The sequence below is a fragment of the Cavia porcellus genome, unplaced genomic scaffold (genome assembly GCF_034190915.1).
Source record: "Cavia porcellus strain 051 isolate PalLab524CR breed Dunkin Hartley unplaced genomic scaffold, mCavPor4.1 scaffold_1, whole genome shotgun sequence".
NCBI lineage: Eukaryota > Metazoa > Chordata > Mammalia > Rodentia > Caviidae > Cavia > Cavia porcellus.
The window spans coordinates 178,912,946-178,933,491 of NW_026947484.1; the positions used below are offsets into that span (position 1 = coordinate 178,912,946).

General features: G+C 42.9%; 1 protein-coding gene across 6 annotated transcripts in view; it reads left to right on the plus strand.

The window, feature by feature from the left end:
• Window positions 1-20,546, plus strand: part of Ptpn3 (protein tyrosine phosphatase non-receptor type 3) — a 115,329-nt gene that overhangs the window by 50,667 nt on the left and 44,116 nt on the right. For 5 of the 6 annotated variants that reach the window (XM_013145869.3, XM_003463779.5, XM_063261044.1 and 2 more), the window contains 6 exons: window positions 2,214-2,334; window positions 3,407-3,494; window positions 6,149-6,237; window positions 10,493-10,556; window positions 12,311-12,483; window positions 15,776-15,910. In XM_013145869.3, the coding sequence (XP_013001323.1) occupies window positions 2,214-2,334; window positions 3,407-3,494; window positions 6,149-6,237; window positions 10,493-10,556; window positions 12,311-12,483; window positions 15,776-15,910 (670 nt within the window). Of the gene's footprint in view, window positions 1-2,213; window positions 2,335-3,048; window positions 3,161-3,406; window positions 3,495-6,148; window positions 6,238-10,492; window positions 10,557-12,310; window positions 12,484-15,775; window positions 15,911-20,546 lie in introns of those variants that run through there. The other variant, XM_013145873.3, reaches the window with a different exon arrangement.

Genomic DNA, 20,546 nt, shown 5'->3' on the forward strand with positions numbered 1-20,546 from the left:
CACAGCATTTGATTAGCCTGTGGGGACATTAGCAGATGGCCAGCAGCGAACTCAACCTGGTGTACAGAGTGAGAGGACACTAACAGGGCTCTGGTTTTGCTACTGTTTTAAAAAAAAGGGACATTAAGATGAGAAAAATCCTTTTTCCGTAGAACTCAGTTTCCTCCCCTTTAACATAAGGAGCTTTAAAAAAGTGATTCTGGTGCTCTTCAAGTACCTATGTCAGGGCATCACAATAATTCCTCATGAGTGTACTATTGTACACTTGATCACATGCACACTTACCTGCCACATTTGTACTTCCATCGTGCAGCCTTAACATTCCCACCCACCTAACCTTGACAGAGTCTGCAGAGATCACTTGGCATCTTGCTATTTCCTCTTCCATGTCTGAACTTTGCTCTCAGCCTCGCTGCAGGTCAGTTCTGAGCACCTGGGCCCCTAAGCCCCTACTGGGTGCTGACCATGTGAGGAGGAGACAAATCCTTCTGTGGTAGTATAGATTTAAAAGATCAGTGTGAGGGCAATCGAGGGGAACAAGGGTAAGCAGATGTAGACAAAGACATGGCCCTGACACCTGCCCCTTTGGCTTTGTGAGGAGAGTCACCTAAGTGGACGCCTGGCTCACCCCCTGGGATTGGCCATGACCAGCAACATGGCTTTCCCCACACTGTGTGGGTAAGAGAAGAATTGTTTAATTTGGAAATGTGTGTTGAATTGCTGCTCCAAAATTATCCTGAGAGTCCTCAAAAGCCTTCTGGCTCTGAAATCTACTGCGGGGAGAAATTGAATAAAACCCTTGGAAAAAAATCAAGGTTAAAAATTTTGAGAAAAAGCTGAAAGAGAGTCACTTTTTGTTTGTCAAGAATAGACTATGAGATCAGTTACCCATCAGAGCTCAAGGGGTGGCAGTGTGTACAGCTCGGTCAGAAGAACATTGACCTAGCATGCAGGAACCCTGCGATTCAGTCCCCACACCAAGGAAGAAACATCTCAGAGATCAAAATAATCTTTGCACTCCTGTTTTTATACAAATAGAAGAACCGTGTCTTGGAGCAGGGAAGATGATATCCTCAGGTCCTTCCAAGTATCTTTACCCCAGTCTCTTTAATAGTTTCAACATACAAATCATTTGAGTTCTTGGGCAGCCTTATATCTTCATTCAGGTTGAACACTGCACAGCTCTCCAGAATACCTGTCATATCATTAACACCAACATTTCAATGCACAGACAGCAGGAAGTCAGTGGGATCAAAGGAGAAGTGCAGCTTGGTCCAGGAGCTAGCGTAGAAATCAGTCCTTCCTAACACTCCTGTTCCTCTTCCTCCTGTGTCCACAGGTCCCCTACATGATTCCCCTGACAATCCCAGGATCTGTCTCCTATCTTTTGACCTCTGAATACATCCTAGTCCCCTTTTACACCTCCCTGTTTCCCAGGATGTGGGTCAAACTGGCATTGGTTTCCATTCTACCCCCATTCATTCTTTCTGTTTCGCTCACACTGTCTCTGTCTCTGTTTCTCTCTCTCTGTCTCTCTCTCTCTCTCTCTGTCTCTGTCTCTCTCTCTCTCTCTCTGTCCTCCCTTCCTTCCTTTCTTCTCTCCTTTTTCTCCTTCCTTCCTTCCTTCCTTCCTTCCTTTCCTTCCTTTCTTCCAGTGCTGGTGACTGAATCCAGGCCCTCATACATACTAGAATCCTAGACAAGCACTCTACCATGAGCTACACCCTCACCCCTTTTTAAATTTTATTTTGAGAAAGGGTCTTGCTAAGTTGCCCAGGCTGGCCCTGAACTGAGAGTCCTCCTGCTTCAGCCCCCCAGAGTACTGGAATTAAAGGCCTGCGCCACAGTGCCCAGATCCCTACCCACTGTTTTTAGAGCCAGTTGATGTGGTGCTGTAGTAACTTGAGATGTGATGGAGCCTATATAGTGCCTGCCATTTTCTCTTCTCCAGAGGTGTCAAGCCTGGGTGCTAACACCATCTCACAGTGTCTGCTGGGTGTCATCGGGGACTGTGAAGAGAGGGTCACTCATATGTGACAGTATTTAGCCCCCAGTGAAGGTTCAGAGGAGAAGCTGCAGTCCTGTGGTGACACAGTTCACCCAAAAAGTATTTCCAAGTAGTTTTTCCTTGCAAGGCTACAGATGCTGGTAAATGCAGACCATGTTAAAAAAGTCAAACTAACTACAATTTCCCCCTTGTTCTGTCCAAACAGCTCATTTTGGAGACTTTAATTCTTCCATACATCATCCAGGCTATCTTACCAACAGCCACTTCATACCAGATCAGAACGATGACTTCTTGACCAAAGTGGAATCTCTCCACGAGCAGCACAGGTCAGGGGGCTCGGGTGGCCTACTTTGGAAGCTCAAGTCAGATATTTTCAGCCATCGCAGCCCCCTGTGTTTGATGTGGCCTCTCCTTCCTTTTGCTCATGATCCTCTTTCAAGAGGTCGGGGACTTTTGAGCCTTTGAGCTGTGGTGGTGGCAGGTCTATTTGTATAACTAGCTTTTCTATGAAGTACAAAGTCAGTAGGCACTGAGGGGGCGGCTGGCTACTGTTTTCCTTTTCAGGATGTCATTGAAATTGGTTAATTCCTGAAGGAAAGGCCAGCTTTGAAATCTGATTGTTCCACAAATTGACCCCACCAGGTAAACTTTTTAGCAGTTTGCCGCATTTAATAAACAGGCCAGTCTTTAAGAAGTTGTTGGGTAAACAGATGAGTAGACAGGTAGTCCATAGGGCTGGGTGCACCTCCTCACCCCCTGGGTTTAGTTGGTCAAAACTGCTTTCTTTGGCATAAGGAGTGCCAGTCTTTCACAGCTGCGTCGGTCCAGCCTTACCTCCAAAATGTGCCCAGCTCCTGCCTTCTCTTCCCTTGCCCATCTGACACAAAGCTTCTGTGACAGCTGTTCATGTCAAACCAGGGCTGCACTGACCCAGGCAGCCAGCTCTCAGGGGACCTCTCACCTCTTGGGAAGGCTGTAAAAACAAAGGGCAAGCAACCAGCGTACCTTCTAAGAAGACACTGCCAACCCTCTCTCCCAGAATTGCTCCTCTAGCAGAAGTCAGCATCCTAAAATAGGACAGGGCCCATGGTGTTTGAAGTTTGTGCCACTGCAGAAAGAAAAGACAAAAGCAGGAAGCCCTGAAGACTACAGGTGAATTGAACAGTTTAGAATTTGACTAGGGTAGGAGCTGTGCAAGATAGCCGTCTTCTCCCCTGAAGAACAAGAAGAAAAACATGGTTCGCTAGACTTTAGGGCTGGATTGCTTAAGAGAAGTAACAGAATTAGTAAACTTTAAGGGATGTGATCAAATGCTCTAGATTTTTTTACTATCTAAAAGGTGTCATTCATGGTTCCTGTTTATTAGATACACTTTGCATTTTGTCTTTCCTTCCACAGCGGGCTGAAACAGTCAGAAGCCGAATCATGCTACATCAACATAGCTCGGACTCTGGACTTCTATGGCGTGGAACTGCACAGTGGTAGAGTATGTACCCTTCAGTTCAAAAACTTGTTTAATTTAACTTTTAAATTATAAATGTTTGGAAACTTCTTTGATGATATCATTTGTTTCTCATTATAAAGCACAAACGCTTATTAAAAATATTTGCAATGTTTAACTAATACTGAATTTTGTCAGCTTATCCAATTGCTTTTTTCACATTTGTCATCATACTTAAAGATTTTTTCCTTTTAGGTCAAAAGTCTAAAACTTGTGATTTTTCTAAGACTATTTCATAGTGTGGCTAAACAGGCCAGAAAAATGTATATAGATCCATTTTTCATGTGAAAGTTTAGCAAGACAAGGTTTTACTACTTAATCTCAAGCACTGCTCAAATTAGAGTTGGTTAAATGTGGTAGTTTAGCAAAAAAATTCTTGCTGACTGGGCATAGGAACACATACACATAATCCCATCTACTTTGGAAAGTGTGGCAGGAGGGTCATGAGTTCCAGGCCAGCCTGCAGAATTAATGAGACCCTGTCTCAAAAGTTACAAAAAAGAAAAAAAGAGGTTGGAGATGCAGCTCAGAGTATTTCAGAGTTTGATCCCCAGTACTACCACAAACAAGAAGAAGAAAATGAAAATGCTGGCATGATTGTGAAAAATATTAAATATTTAAGTTGGTTGTAACTGGTTTATTAGAATTAAATAATATCTATCACTGCGGAAGAAAATACAAAATGCAAACTATACTAGTAAATTGGTACAAGAAAATTTATTACTCTATCTAATAATATTTTGTATTACTCTTAGTAATGCCACAAGTGATATATTATCATTGTCCCCATTTTACAGATGGATAAGCTGATACACAGGGACTTGACAGAAGTCATACAGTACTCAAGCACACAGGCCCCAGCACTGTCTATAATCATGCCTGACTTTCAGCAGTGACACACTGGCATCTTCTGTCATTGGCCCACATAAGATCCAAAATAGAAAAGATATTTGAATACCACATACTAGCCTTGTTTCAGGGGCTTTCATGTGAAGCCATAGAAACTTTGTCAAATTGGTATTCTAATCATCTCCATTTCATACATGAGAAAATTGAGGCTCATAAAAGTTGAATAAATGTCCAAACTTTAAATCTGGGTGATGTTTTTGCAGTTTATAGAAACGTTGCCATTTATGTCTCCCTTTAGTCCATAACAGTCCTGCAAGGGGGACCTGGTATAGTGTAGTAACTAAATAGGAAAAGTACATTGCGTCACACAAAATACCAGCTTTAGGATTCCGCTGTTTTTATTTCATTTGCAAACACTCACTTCATCTCTGGTAGAATGTTTTTGAACATTTTTCAGTGGCGAAATGAGAGTTTGTATCTCTGAGTCCATCTGTGCCTTGTGCACCTTCAGGACTGTCGGCAAAATGATCGTCCAGGGATCAGAGGATCAGCTGTCTAACAGACTCTGGAAAATCACAGGATTAGGAGCCCGAGACCCCGTCCTTGGCCAAGGAACCAGTCATTTAGTCCTGTACTCACTCTGTTTTTGTTTCATCTGCTGATTTGTTCTTTCCTTGCACCGTGATTGCAGGTATCATGTTAAAAGGCAGCTCTGGCTGCCCTGTGCCAACCTGGCTTTGCTTTAAGCACATGACTTCAGCTGGGTTCCTGTCATGAATCTCTGTGGACTTCTACCATGTCAACACTCTTTCCCCTTCCAGTTTCTCTAACTCCCCTTGTTCATATGGCTGCTCATAAATGGTTTGTCCCACAGCACAAGGGAATGAACATTTATTGTACCACCTACACACCAGACCCTGTTCTAGAAGCTCCATATGCCGAGCTCTGTTCTAGGTTCCTTACTTATAGTCTCTTAATTTCAGCGTGATTGAAAACTCTTCACGGTGGGATTTTTATCTTTATTTTGCCAAAGGAAAAAACTGGAGCCTCTTTGGAGCCCAAAGCAACATAGCTGGTAGATGGCAGGCCAGTGGCTCACCGTTGTAACCAAGTCAGACTCAGCCCCTTTGTAATTGGAAGTATCTGGCTGGAAAACAGAGATGTGTGTGACTCAAGGAAGGAACTGATTTATTTTTAAATTTTATTTGTTTATACTTAAGTGGATTTAAAACAGCCTGCTTTCTTTCTGTCTTCAGTGTCTACAGCAATGCCCAGCACATGGACTCTTACTAAATGGTGGGCATATTGGATTTATAAACAATAGCTACTTCTTAATTGAATTTAGGGTCGTTTCTACACTTGGAGTTTTTCATCATCATATCATAGTCACTGCAGCCTTTTCAGTAATGGGAGTTGAGATGTTTTACAAAGCTGTACAGGACCGAGGCCTTTCTGATCTTAATACGGCGCTCAGATGCTGAATGTTGAGCATTTAAAACTGAACATCAGTTTAAGTGATTTCGTGGATGGAGTAGGTTATCTGGCAACTTTCTAAACCATGTTTTCAGACAGGCTGTGTGTGTGTGCACACGGGTTCAATTTAAAAGGATTTAGAGCAAAGTACTTGGATTTAAGTAGATGTTAAGTGAAGATTTTTGCCTATGTTCAATAACATTTTCCTTTTAGAACTTATACATGTTGCTATTTATAAAGGCAAGGGTGTTTTAATGTTACTGGAGGGCAGAGGCATGACTGTAACACAATGTGAACCTGATATTTTCCTTTTCCAGGATCTGCACAATTTAGATCTAATGATTGGAATTGCTTCTGCGGGCATTGCTGTATACCGAAAATACATTTGTACGAGTTTCTATCCTTGGTGAGTGCAAACAGTTCTAATTATTGTTTGAATCATGCTTTAAAAATATGCTGAGAATAAGAACAAGAATAATGCTACTGCTAATTTTAAATTTTTGTTTCTAAAGAAGGAACAGAAACGCCACCACCCACAGCCCAAATTCTAACTTCTGTTGTTGTTGTTGTTGTTGTTGTGTTGCTGTTTTGAGATAAGGTCTTGCTATGTAGCTCAGGCTGATCGTGACCTCACCGTGTAGTCCAGGCTGGTGGTGAATTCATGGCAATCCGCCCAGCTGTTTTAACTTTCTGACCTTTGGGATTCGATCCAGATTCAGTACTTGGGAAAATTATTTTGGTTTTTCATTGCTATTTATTCCTCCCGTTGCCCTTTGGTTTGGGATACTCTTTGAAAATATGGTGGATAAAAAGCATAAGGAGGTAAGAAATCATTTCTGCCCCCTGTGTTTGTGAGGATACATTCCAGACCCTCTGATGGGTACCTGAAATTGCCAGTGGTACTGAACCCTGTATATGTCTTTCCTTATTCATATGTATCTCTGTTAAATGTTGATTTGTAAACTAGGCACATAAAAGATTAACAGCAATAATAAAATAGAATTACAACAGTATACAGTCCTAAAAGTTGTATAAATATGCTCTCTCTTGAAAGAGCCAAGACAAATATTAACATTTTCAGACTGTTTACCTAGGGAACAGTAGCCACTGGTGGTTCACACTGTAATCCCAGCACTCTGAGAGGCTGAAGCAGGAGAATTTCAAGATTGATCCCAGGCTGGGAAACTAAGCAATTTTATGAAACCCTATCTCAAAAAAAGAGAGAGAAAGAAAAGAAAAGAAAAAAGCTGGAAATGTAGCACAATGTGAAGACCCTGACTTTAATCTCCAGTACCAAAAAAACCTCATAAAGTAAGACCACAGATGGAGGCTGCCTACTGCATTTGGTGTGTCGAACTGTAGTTTGGAGAGAAGTTGGAATATATTGTGTCGGGCAGTTGGAGCTTTCTTCAAGAGAAACACTCTCAAAATAAACTACCTTTCAGAATGACAATGCAGGATGGAGGTCAGGCCGGTTCTCCAGGGAGGCTGAGGGGAATGAGTGCTGAAAGCAGCAGGAGATGCAGAAATGGAAGTACAAAAGTACAAAGAAAAGCATCTGCGAGGAAAGCTGTTAGGGCGAAAGGGCAGGAGATTGGATGCCAGATGTTGCCATCCTGGATTGGATGCCTAGGTCTGCACCTGTTCCTTGGCTTAGCGATGTGGAACCTCATGCATTGGGATTTGAAGATGTTCCTTGCTTTATTCATGGCAGGAAAAAATCCTATAAATAAATTTAATTACAGTGTAATAACCATCATAGCTATCGCTAGGGACTGCCTGTGGTATCTAGGTCACATTACTACGTGTTTTATTTGATGTCTCCCATTTAAACCAGTAACAGGCATCTTTATTACACTCGGTTTGAGGGGAGGTTCAGTCAGAGCCTGTGCAGGGTTACGGGGCTAATGATTGGTGTAGTTAAAATTCATACCCAGAGTCAAGCTCTGGTGCCTATATTCTTATTTCATCATTAAAATTTGTATTTGCAGGGAAATGCTTAAATAGGATACAGACGGAGAAGCACTGATTTTTTTCAATTAGTTTTACATTATATCCATCTTCCAAAACAAGCCCACGTCATAACCCTATTTCATTTCAGAATAAAATTGGTGTAATAGATAACAGGGTCTTCTTTCCCTTGTTGTTTTCCCTGATGCCATTGAAAGCCCCTCAGGAAACAGGAAACCCCAGCCTGAGCTTGGCTGGCTGCTGCGTGGCTCAGGCAGCTGTTTGGTCTCTCAGAATTAAGCAGGGAGCAGAGGGCTCATTTCCCTCCACAAGTCCCTCTGGATGATGGGGGCTCCCCCAAGGCCTGGGCTGGAAGCCGCCTGGGCTGGAAGCCACCTGGGCCTAGCTGTGTCCGTGCTTCAGCCTCCTACAGCCCCACAGCCAGGGCCTGGACCACAGCACATCAGGGAAGAGGCGAGTCCTATAAGGACACTTCAAAGGGACTTGGGAAACTTGGTCCTAAGAAGGAGGTTTATAAACAGGGCCTCTTTGGCAAAACCTGTAGGCGCTGTGATACCCCTTGGCCCTCACATTTATCTGCAGGCCTGCCACCCTCTCCCTCACCTTTCAGCTGTAAGCTGGTTCTTCTCTGGGTCTAGTCCTGACTCTGGTACAAACCTCAGACCAGTGGGGAGGCCAGCACTGAGTGGAGATCCTAGGGTGAGAAGCTAGGTGCAGGGTAAGTACCCGGGAAGGGCAGCATGTAGGAAAAAGGGCACTGAGCTCACACAGAGGTGTACCCTAAACAGGACAGGCTTTGACACAAGGGAACAAATTCTAAGAGAGTAAATTCTGTGGTGTGTGGGGTTTTAGAGACAAGGGAGCAAGGTGGCAAGGAAAGGGAGGTGGTAGGTCAGGCTGGGGTGGACATGTGGGGTGGTGTGGGGAATGTCAGAAGAGAAGCCTGGCTGTGGAGCAGAGGCAGCTCCATCCCTGTAGCTGTGTGAGGTACTAGACTCGCATGCATTTGGTGGGCACCCTTAGCAATGGTTTAGCTTTGTGCATCACCGTTTATTTGGTGCCCATCTTGCACATTAACTTACGTTTCCAGACAGCGGTGTGCACTGTCTTGTTCCCCATCTCCCCCAGGGCTCATGCAGGCACAGGACTCAGTGCACTGAGACACCGGACATCATTCCTTTCCTGATGAAAGGGTGGAGAGCAATAGAAGCTCCGAAAGGTCATTGATAATGTTTGCACTTCATCAAATTTGCTTTAGGGCAAAAAGCTGTCAAGTCACAAATTGGGGTCTCCATGGGAAGGAAGGAGCAATGAACAGGAGCCCTCTGAACCTTGGGTGTCTGTCAGGCCACTATGTGAAGCTAATGGGGGCACAAGAGTTCCACAGCTTCCCGTGGGTTGAATGAGGTAAAGGGAGAACTCAAGCTGGTCAGTTGGTTCTGACTTCTGCCAAACAGGACTCCCTGTTAGGGTTCCAGAGACGACGAGAGAGCAAGGTGGTGTCTGTATCTGATGGAGCTGGAGAAATGTTACATGAGTAAGTTTTCCTCTCCATTCTAGAATGTTCTGCCAACGTCTTAATATGACCTTAGAGAACAGTGGACTTCCTTTGTTTCCCCTAACTATAAAAATGGCTAATGAAAGGGCTGGGGATTTAGCTCATTGGCATAAGCACCTGACTGGTGGGCGCAAGATTGTGAGTTCGATCCCCGGTACCAGAAAAAAAAAAAGAAAAAAGAAAGACTAGTGGAAAATCTTGTGTAGATTACTGTAGTTTGGCATAAATAAATGAAATTGACTAAAAAGGTGACTTGTTGTTATGGGAATATAGCTCAGTGGCACAGAGCCTTCCTGCCAAGCTTGAGATCCTGAGTTTGACTTCTGGTATCCCCGCAGAAAAGTGAACCTGTTAACTAACCAGCCTACTGTGTGCCCAGCGTCATGCTAAGGACTTGCCATGGTTAACCCTTCAGATCCTCAGAAGGCTACAGTACTTTGCAAGAGGGGCATTGTCATTTCACTGTTTAGACTTCAGAATACAGGGCCAAGAGCACAGGCTTTGGAGTCAGGTGAGCTTCAGGCTCAGATTGTGGCTCTCAGCAGCAATGTGTCTGAGCCTCAGTTTCCTCAGCTGAAACTGAGGTACACTGTAATAGTACATACTTTTCAGGGTTGTTGCAAGACTTTACAGAGAGGATATTTAGACTCTTTCTTGTGGCCTGGTATATAAAAATACGCTTCATGGATAGTGGCTATGATTCTGAATCATGCACTTGATTAAGAGGCTCCTGGGCAAGTGGCCGTTGCGTACTGGAGCTGGTGCCGACCCAGACCTGTCCTCCTCCTCCGCCTGCTCCTGCTCCACACTGCCCTCAGCTGTCTTCCCCACGTGTGCATCCACAGGGCGCCAGTTCACAAAGGAAGCTTATGGCAAAGATAGCACACAGCCCAGCTTCTTGTTATTTAAAGGCTACCTCCCGATCCAGAGGCCCTGTGTGAGACCAGCTCCACCGGCTCCTCCATGCGTAGCTGGGGCAGTGGGGCTGGCGGCGTCTCCAGGCAGCCTCAAGCTCCCAGGCACCAGGACCATGCAGTAGAGGACACAGCTGATCCCCGATGTCTGTGCTTTCTTCCTATTGTGGTTTATTTTTTATTTTTTGTTTGTTCGTGCTCTGTTTTGTTATTTACAGGGTGAATATCCTCAAGATTTCTTTCAAAAGGAAAAAGTTCTTTATACATCAACGACAAAAACAGGTGAGTTGCATGCATGCTTGCTTTGTGTCTTGTGTTTTAAATTTACTTCAGCTCTTAGATCTTCAGGGGGTTGGAGGCAATTTGCCATCGGTAGCAAGGATGAAAGGGCACTGCGCAGTGGTTTCAGGGTTCCCACTGCCGGTGGCACGGGGTGTGGAGGGTCCGCAGAACTCTGTGTAAGTCAGGCGCCTCTGATTGGAACATGAACTCGCTTCCACGTCCGAGATGGTGGATTCAGAACCTTGCCCTTACTAGCTGGGCAGTTCACAATACCTCCCCTGCTCTGAGTTTCTATTTCCAGAAATTCAATAATGTCCCCTTCTCAGGGGAAACAGAACGGCACAGTCAGAGCACACAGCAGAGCCCATACAGAGTGGCAAGAAATGTCCACAGGCTACTTCCTTCCCTTGATGTGTTTAACACACAGTGACTTGTGTCTGCCTTCCGAGAGGAGTCATCAGCACTTAGCCAGCTAACTTAGCCACAGAGATGCAGTTAGAGTGAGAAAGCTGAAGCTCTCATAGTCACGGGGGTGCCTAGGCTGGAATTTGAACTGATCGTTAGAAACCAAAGATACCTGCTCTTTCCGCACCATATTGTTTTAAGCTGCGTATCTGTTACTATCACTGTGTCCCTTTCCCAATTTTTCAAGGATTCTATGTCCTTGAAATGGCCACCTCCAGCTCTGTGGGAGGCTGAACCAGAAGGACTCCAGGTTTGACCTCAGTCTTGGAAACTTAGCAAGAATCCATCCCAATATTTTTAAAAAGGGCTGAGAAATGTAACTCGGTGGCTTCATTTACCAGTACCACCACCATAAAACAAAAAGTCCCATATAGCAATGAACACATAGGAATGAAAACATTAATACTCAGAGTAAGCACAGTCTAGAATCTAGGTCATCTGACTCCCCTAGAGCAGGATTCAAAGTGGTATAAAAATGTGTAAGAAATCAGAAAATCTAAGCACATGGAAAATGAAAGGAAAACCAATGATTAAAATGTTCATTGTAAGTCTTTGAGTAATATACATATTCAGTGAGACCATAATGTTAAGTGAAATAAATCAAACACCCATGCTTAAATGTCACTTGGTTTCTCTTATATGAGAAATGCACAATAAAAGAGAGAGAATGGGAAATAGGAAATAGATCTTCTTTTCAAATGGGAAAGGGATTGAGAGGAAGAGTAGGGAGGGAAAGGGGGAAAATAAATGAAAAAAGAATTGAGATGTGCTATGTACGTGCATCAGCTCCCTGGAAAGAATACAATCGTGAACTACAAAAATTTCCTGATGAAAAAGACTGAAAGAAAATGCTTATTACACATTATCACAGAATTTCACCCTATGCTTTGTGAATGATAAAATTGGGTTGTAAAATTGCCCTTATCTGGTAGTTGAAAAAAAAAATTTCTTTAGGAGAAAGGTGTTCTCAGGCCTAAATTTTAAAAGGATCATATTAGATGTCACTCCAATTATACCCAACCTCGAAATTTAGGTGGATTTAATCCAAGAGAGCTCATAAAGGACCGCAAATGATGAGGATGAGTATTTCTAGTCATCTTTATTGCCACAATTTGCAAAGAGGTTTAACAGCCCTGCTCCGGAGTATTTCTGTGACACCTGAGTTATGACCAAAGCCTGATTTCTGCTCGCTGTTGCCTCTTACCTCATTGCCACCAGTGTGGGTACAATGCTTGCCAGATTTTTCTCCTACCTTTCTACAGTGAGATCACTATTATTTTTCCTTGCAGCCTGAATCCAGGGAACATATCGTGGCCTTCAACATGCTAAATTACCGATCTTGCAAAAATTTGTGGAAATCCTGTGTTGAGCACCATACCTTCTTTCAGGCAAAGAAGTTACTACCTCAAGAAAAGAATGTTCTGTCTCAGTACTGGACTCTGGGCTCCAGGAACCCAAAGAAGTGAGTGTGCTTTAGGGAATGTGGACACACTAACTGAGATGTCACTGTGTCCTGGTCACCTCTAGTAAATGGACCTCTTTGGCAGAGGATGGGTCCTAGTTTTTGATGCCTGAAACCATGGCTAAGTCCCCCCAGGAGCAACCATGTCTCTTTCTGCTCAGCCCCAGGTGCATCCCACATTTCCGCACTGGTGTCTGTCCCCTCCATGCTCCTGTGCTTAGAGTTCCCTGGCAAACAGAATCACAGCTACCCCCATGCTCTGTCCCGTGAAGGACTCTGTGTGTCACTCCTGCCAGCATGAAGGCTTCCCAGCCTGATGCCAGTAAACTGGCCTCCCCTACAGAACATTAATCAGCCTTCTACAGAAGCTGAATGAGCAGAAATAAAGGTTTCCCAAGTCAAATGACTTTGGGATGGGTTGCCTATAAGAATCAGAAAGCAGGGGCTGGGGATTTAGCTCAGCGGCATAAGCACCTGCCTTGCAAGCAGGTGGTCGTGAGTTCGATCCCTGGTACCGGTAAAAAGGAAAAAGACAAAAAAAAAAAAAAAAAGAATCAGAAAGTATTAATAACTATATTTGACAACAGCCTAGTATTTACTTTGTATTGAATTATATTTAGTTCCCATAGCTATCCTGTAAGTACATTTGTTTACAGGAATGACATTCAGGATATTTAATGACCAATAATTGTAAAATAAGTTTGTATAAATTTGTATGTATTCATTCACATGTACATTTTTAGATTTTAGGTTAAAATTTAATCTATAAACAAAGTAACCATGTAGTTGTATTTGTTTGTTCTAAGGCTGCTTTCTGAATATAAGAAGTAGCAGAAATTGTTTTATCAAGTTTTTAGAATTTCTAAATATTTTGTTGGTTTTTTATAATTGTTTTTGTGAGTTGTCATCAGTGTGGCTGTTACTAAACAGGCTCGTGTCTGCCCCATTATCTGATGCGTGGAACTGCACCAGACTGTTCTGTAAGAGGCGTGACTTTGCTAATGCGTGACAGTCATTGGGTAGCTTACAGATCCACGAGTAGCAGATTTCTCTTAATCTGAGTGAAACTGTTTACGGTGCTAATGTTCTCTTTCGGCTTCAGATGAACCGAGAGTAAATCTATTTTTAAAATCTTTAGTTCTTGTAACACTGTCTAGTATTTTGTCACATTGAGTAGCTATTATTGAACAGGTAATGAGAATAATTTTTGAGGCATTTTTAGGTACAGAGGCATTGTACACACACGATGACACAGGCGCGCCCAGGCCCCATTTGGCCCTTTAGAGGAGAGCCGTGTCCCAGCCAGCACCGGCAGGAGCCCGGCCGTCCTCAGTGGCCTTGCAGGCTTCTCATGCCGGCAGCCATTGCGGTTGCTGTGCCTGTGGGCTCTTGCATACTCTAGGTCGTGCCGTCCTTGGGACTTTGGTGGCCAAAATGATGCAGATCCCTCAAGGCCTGACGTGACTCACCAGGAGACTCAGGAAACCCAGCTGGCACAGCAGTCGTGGCAATTTGGTGGCCCATGCTTCTATGAGATAAAACGGTTTTTGGAGCATACCCAGATCCAGAGTGACATGAACCCCTGGGAGGGTAACAAAGAGGTGCTGAGATAGTGCAGACTTGGAAATGATTTTCCTGATCAAGAAGTTCAGTTTGAAGACCTGCACAATTGGCCATCATGATCAGTTTTCTTTAGTATAAAAATATAATTAAGTGTATATGGGGTAAAACCACTGGTAATCTTTCTCCTAGTGGCAGCTTCCTTGCTCCTGATGACAGCAAAAGAGGATGATCTCATGATGTAGAAGCTCACCGAGATAGTATAGAATTGTGAGCGGGGCACATGTGTGTTTGTACAGTCCCTTTAAACCACCTGTTAGGAGTTATTGCTTATGAATTAATTAAAATGGAGAAGCCAGGCATGGTGGCTCACGCCTGTGATCCCAGCACTCGGGAGGTTGAGGCAGGAGGATTGTTACGAGTTCGAGACCAGCCCAGGCTGCAGAGTGAGCTCGAGGCCAGCCTGAACTGCATAGAGAGACTCTGTCCCAAAAAGACAAAAAAATAAATAAAATGGAGCAATTTCCTTCCAAGTAGTTTCTTGAAATGTAGTCTTGCTTAGGTTGGACCTATACCCCTAAGCCAGATCCATGGAGGTATCCAGTGCTCAGCCACTAGGCTCTGTCACTTGAATTTCCCCATCTACAAAACTTTCTTTGCAGCCAGTGCAGGAGGCTGGGTTTTAGTCATCTGTGGCATAACAGACGAACCCTAATGGCTTGACATTCCACTACTCTGGCATTTCAAGATGTTGTGGATCAGGAATTCAGGATGGGCTTGGCCAGGTGACTCTGCTGCTGTCTGTATAGACAAGATTTTGTGATATGCATCTGGTGCTGGACTGGTCTGGAGGTCCAGGACAGCTTCTCTCCCTGCTTGGTGTTTTGAAGGAATGATTGCCACACCTGGGCTCCACACCTCTGAACTCCAGCTGGGCTCTGCAGCAGAGTAGCTGAATTTCTTCCACAGAGGCTCAGGCTCCAAGAGGATCCCTCTAAGGATGAAGCTCAGAATTGGCCCAGTGCTTCTGTTAATTAAAGCAGTCACAGGCAGCCCTGAATCCTAGTTGGCTTAGTGAAGTAGCAGCTGTCTTTGCCACAGGGGGTCACTTGGGACAAAAGGATGAGCTGGGGGCATTTAGCTGAATTTCAGTTATTATTACCTCTATTTATCTTACAGATGAGGAAACTGAGGCTTAGAGACTACGTGGTTTGCCCACCCATAGAGACACTGCCACACATTTGCTTGCTGGAGCCCTATGAAAGTTCCCAAGTCAGTGTTTTCTAAGCTTATGGGACAATGAAACACTTTTTCTGAGTCTCTATTAATAACCTGTGACACAAGCTTTGGAGAGCTGCTCCATTAAACCTTAGACTAGTGCTGCTTGCTCCCTGTTTTAATCCTGTGCCCTTAATCAGCAGTTGTGTGGTGTGTAATGTAGCGTTACCTCAGCAGAAAAGTTCTAGAGCGGCCCCTGTGAGCATGTTGATCAGGGAAGCATTTTAATTACTTAAAGCAGTAGAGACACAAAAGCATTTTCACCAAAAGAAAAGAGCAGAAAGACAAAGGACGTTGTTGAGACCAGTCTTATTCCACTCCTTGTCGCCCGGTTGGCATCATACAGGTATTGAGCAGCCATGGTCCAAGAAAGAGTATAGAGAGGCTGTGTGCTGCATTTTCTTCCTTGCTGAACCTATCGGTGTGCAAAGTGAACCTGCTTGTGGTTTTTCAGGTATTTAAATAACCAATACTGCAAAAAGTTGATTGGAGGGATGGTGTGGAACCCAGCCATGCGGAGGTCCTTGTCAGTAGAACATCTAGAAACCAAGAGCCTGCCTTCCCGGTCCCCTCCAATCACCCCTAACTGGTAAGTGTTCATTTTCCCAAGAGACAGTCCTGTCTTTTAAAAATACAAGCACAGCCTATAAATTGCTAGACAAGACCTTATCTACAATCAGAGCCTGCATGTGCATTTTAGACTGTTGCAGTGGTAACTGTTTTCCCAAAGTATGCAAGTCTAGCTAAACATTTCCATAGTGTAAAATGCTGAGATGCTGCTCTTTAATTTTTTTAAAGAAATTTAATTTACATAATGCACATTTGTGGGGTACAGTGTGATATTCTATTCTATGTACATAATGTATAATGATAAGATCAATATAACTGATATATCCATCACCTCAAACATTTATTATTTCTTTGTGTTGGAAACATTTAAGAACCTCTCTACAAGCTGTTTTGAAATATATAATTAATTGCTGTCAATTGACTGTACTAGAACATTAGAAGTCATTCCTCGTATCCAACTGTATTCCAAAATGATCCTTTTAAAAATGTATTTGAGACTGACTTCCGGGAGAACATGGCGGACAGACAACAGCAACTACCGGAGGCTCTCTGAAAGGCTCGGCTCAGAGGCCAGGAATGATGTGGACTAAGGAGACATGAACGGGTAGAGATATGCTCTGCTGACTCAGGAACGAACTGGGCTGAGAGAAACCAACTTAGAATACAGTCCTGGCGCTAAAATAGGAACAGAAAAGACTCGGTGTGGAGGCTCGACCCCGCACCATTGGAAACCGCGGTTTGGATTTCCCGCCGCCCGGCGGCTGGCTGCCTCCACAAGCGGCTCGGCAAGGAGAGACGCGCAGAAGCTCTGGGAACGGGAGTCTGCGAACGGAGTCGAAAACAGGACGGACAAGGAGGCATACACGAAAACTGACTGGTGGCGAGGTGAGTGAGAGAAACTGACCCCCTACCACAGTTTGACTCCAGTGGAGGTTTTTCTGGGCTCAGGCAGTCCTGTAAGAGCAGGGCGCGGTGGCAACTCCAGCCACACATTCCCCTCTCGGACGGGACTGGTGAAAAGTGCCTGGCCTGAGTGACGCTGCTGGCGGACTCCCTAGGCTGGCCTAACCCAGATCCCAGAGTCTGACGGTGGCCCGGAGGAGCGACCGACTCCCGCGTAGGCTGCCTCCTCCGCGACTCCCTGGGGCGCAGCGGTGGGCGGGAACAACTAGCCAGCGCAATTTGATCAGGCTGTGGCTGACAGGCAGGGAAGCCGGGCCTCCTATGTAAGCTTGCATTTTATAAGGAACAGAAAATATGGGGAAGGGAAGCAACAAGAAAGGCTCCTCGGCCCCCAATTCTGAGAAACAGGCAATAGTGGACACCGCACCAATATACATTAAGCGCCATATAGAGAGCCTCATAGACCAATTCAGGAATGAAGTTATCAATGACCTGAAGCTAGAAGTATGCAGAATAGTTAGAGAAATGCTAAGCACCACCCAGGAAAAAAAAGATGATGGAATGGAAGAACAGAAAAAGAGGAGAGAATTGCTTGATGGAGAAAACAGAGAAAGCATAGAGTACGTGAAGCAGGTTCAAAGGGACTATCAAATTAAGAAGTCTATCCAAGACTGGCATAACAGCTTGAAAGAAACTAAGGACAGACTATCTGAGCTGGAGGCCAGACTTGTAATATGGGAGAATGAAATGAAAAACTTCTTAAAAATAACAAAGAAACAAACAGCAATAATACAAAGACAAGAAGATGATAAGAGGAGCCATAACTTAAGGATTAAGAACATAAAAGAAGAAGTAGGGACACAAACAGGTGAACTACAAAAGCTACTCACAGAAATAATCCAGGAGAATTTTCCTAATTTAGCAAAAGGTAAAGATACTCTGATGTACGAGGCATACAGGACCCCAGCTACCTACAACCCTAACAGAGAAACACCCAGGCATATAATAATAAAAATTCCAGAAATTCAATACAAGAACAGAATATTAAAAGCTGTCAGAGACAAGAAACAGACCACTTACAAGGGAATACCCATCAGAATTACAGCAGATTTCTCTGCACAAACCATCAAATCACGAAGAGCATGGGGGGAAATAATTCAAGCTTTGAAAGATAATAATCTCCAGCCAAGATTGAGATATCCTGCACAACTGTCCCTGGAAATTGATGGAAAAACGAGGTGCTTCCAGGATAAAGAGGAACTGGGGGAATTTGCAACCACCAATTCAACCCTACAGAAAGTATTGCAGGATATTCTAAAAAGAGAAAAATACAAAGAACCCAGAAATAGTGGCGGGGAGGCCACAACGAATGGAGCAGAGAACTAAATGAAGAAGACGAACTGACAGCTACTGACAGAAAAAGAGCTCAACAGAAATGAGACAGAGAAGATTGGATGATAGGAACAGCTATTTTGGAGAAAATGACATCTTAATAGGTAATACTGATTTAGTACCATCTTGTTTTGAAGTCTCATCTAGCTTTTGTTCTTCTGTCTCCAATGGTCTAAACAGGTTGTATCTTATTGGATTTTATTATGTACGATAGTATAAGCAAAAACCTTTTAAAGACAAGGAGATTATACAGAAACCATTGTTCATTTTCTGTTAGTCGATTCTAAATACTCTATAATGCTGTCATTCTCTTAAATGGTTTTACATTGTTTTGATATACTTAATGCTACAGTATACGAAGTTGTACTCAAGGACTTCAAGGAAAGAGTCAATATGGTAACTACTTTTGGGTCGGAATTATCTGGTGGTGAAACACTATTCTGCTTAAATGGTTATGTTTTGATCTGCCCTGTTTCGCTGTTATGCCCTCTTTTTTTTCTCAATCTCCACTCCATTATTTACTTTTTCATTTTTATCCGTTTAATTAAAGGGAAAAAAATAGCAGGATATAATATAGTAACCCACTTTGACTTTCTATTATCTTGATTTGAAGCCCTATATTACTCTCACCATCTTGTTTTTGACTGAGGTTCCTCTATTCTGTTTTACTGGATAGTATCAGGTTTGAAAGTTTAGGCATCAGCTGAGAAGATAATGAGATTCATTATAACGCCCATTCTCGTTGACTTTTATCTATTTTTGAAGACCTACAATGTCTCCAATGTTTTGGTTTTGTCGGTTTTGTTCTTTACTGTTTTGTTCAATTGTATTACAACTAATGATATAGGCAATTCTATTAGAAATAGCGGGAGGCATTATGGTAACCATTGTTGATCACCTTGTATTATGTTTTTATATTATCTATTATGTCCACCCTTTTGACTTGACCGATTCTGTTCTGTTATGTCACATTTGGTTTTACTCTCTTCCAAAAAAGCAGTAAGAATGGTGGGAGCAATGAAACCCAAAATGTGTAATAGTCATTGTACAAAAGAGAGGAAAAGAAAGTGCTCTAAACTATATAACTGCATGTATATTTAAGTGTATAAGATAGAAAATGATATCACAGAGTTTTATTGGATCATTGAACAGAACTGTTTGCAGTATCATTGTTGGAATGTCCACTCTACAAGCTTTAATTTTGTGACTTGAACAATTATTTCTAAGATGGCAATATGTAATCCATTAACTAGTGATTTCCTACTGCGCATTTTTTTCTTCTGTAAATCTGTATAACTTGTACCCCTTCACTGTTTCTTTTTCTTTTCTCCTTAAATAAAAAAAAAGAAAAAAAAAAAAAAGAAAGGACAGACCACTGATAAAGGGACAAAAAAGAGATCCGTGAATTATCACCCAGTTTCCAATTCATAACCCAAGGCTATAGGAAGAAATTGAAAAATGATTTAAAATTCTTAGTGAAGTTTATTTTGAACTTGTAATTTTATACCCAACTAAACTATTACTGAAGTGTGACAGCAAAATAATGACATTGTCATAAATGAAAGAGTTAAAAGTTTTGCTGTCCATCTTCTGTCTGAGGCCCATTAGATTAGCTCACTGGAGAAGGCCCCTGACTGTGGTCTCCTCTATCCAATCCTTCTCAGTCTAAAACAGCTAGATGAAAACCAGTACCCTTACCACTTACCTGCAGTTAGGGTACCTCTTCAGAAGGGGGACTTTTATAGACAGTTAAGTTGGGTAGATGTATACTAGACAGTCAGACCAGGCTGGGACCTCAAGGGAGTCAGTGCAGAGGATGAGAATTCATCAGAACTGTGGCTGGAGGCATATCTGAAGATTAAAAGTCACAATGGCCAGTTTTACATACTTCACTAAGGGATGAAGAGGCTTGGGATTATTGGTATTGACCTTTTGAGACTTTCCAGTATCTCTTTAGGAGTGGGGTCATCCTCTCTCACCTACTAAAACTAAAACCACTAAGACTAAAACTATAGATTATCAATCAAGGTTGACAATGTCACTCATGTACTCTTGCTACCATTAAATCAATATTACCTACTATACTCGCAAAAAAAAATGTATTTGATTTCAATAAATTGGGAAACTGTAGCTTGCTGAAATGTGCTTGGAATTATAACACATACTAAATGCTCTGAGAAGTGCTTTAGTGAAGAAGCATTTGTAACTTTATTTAATCTTGTTTTTTCTATTAACATACCGCAGAATACACTTTGGGGAAAGCCAGTAAAAGTACATGGTGTAAAATGTGTAAGTGTATGTGACCCTCAGTAACAGTAACAATGAATACAGGCACAAAAAGTACCTACTACCTTTTCAGA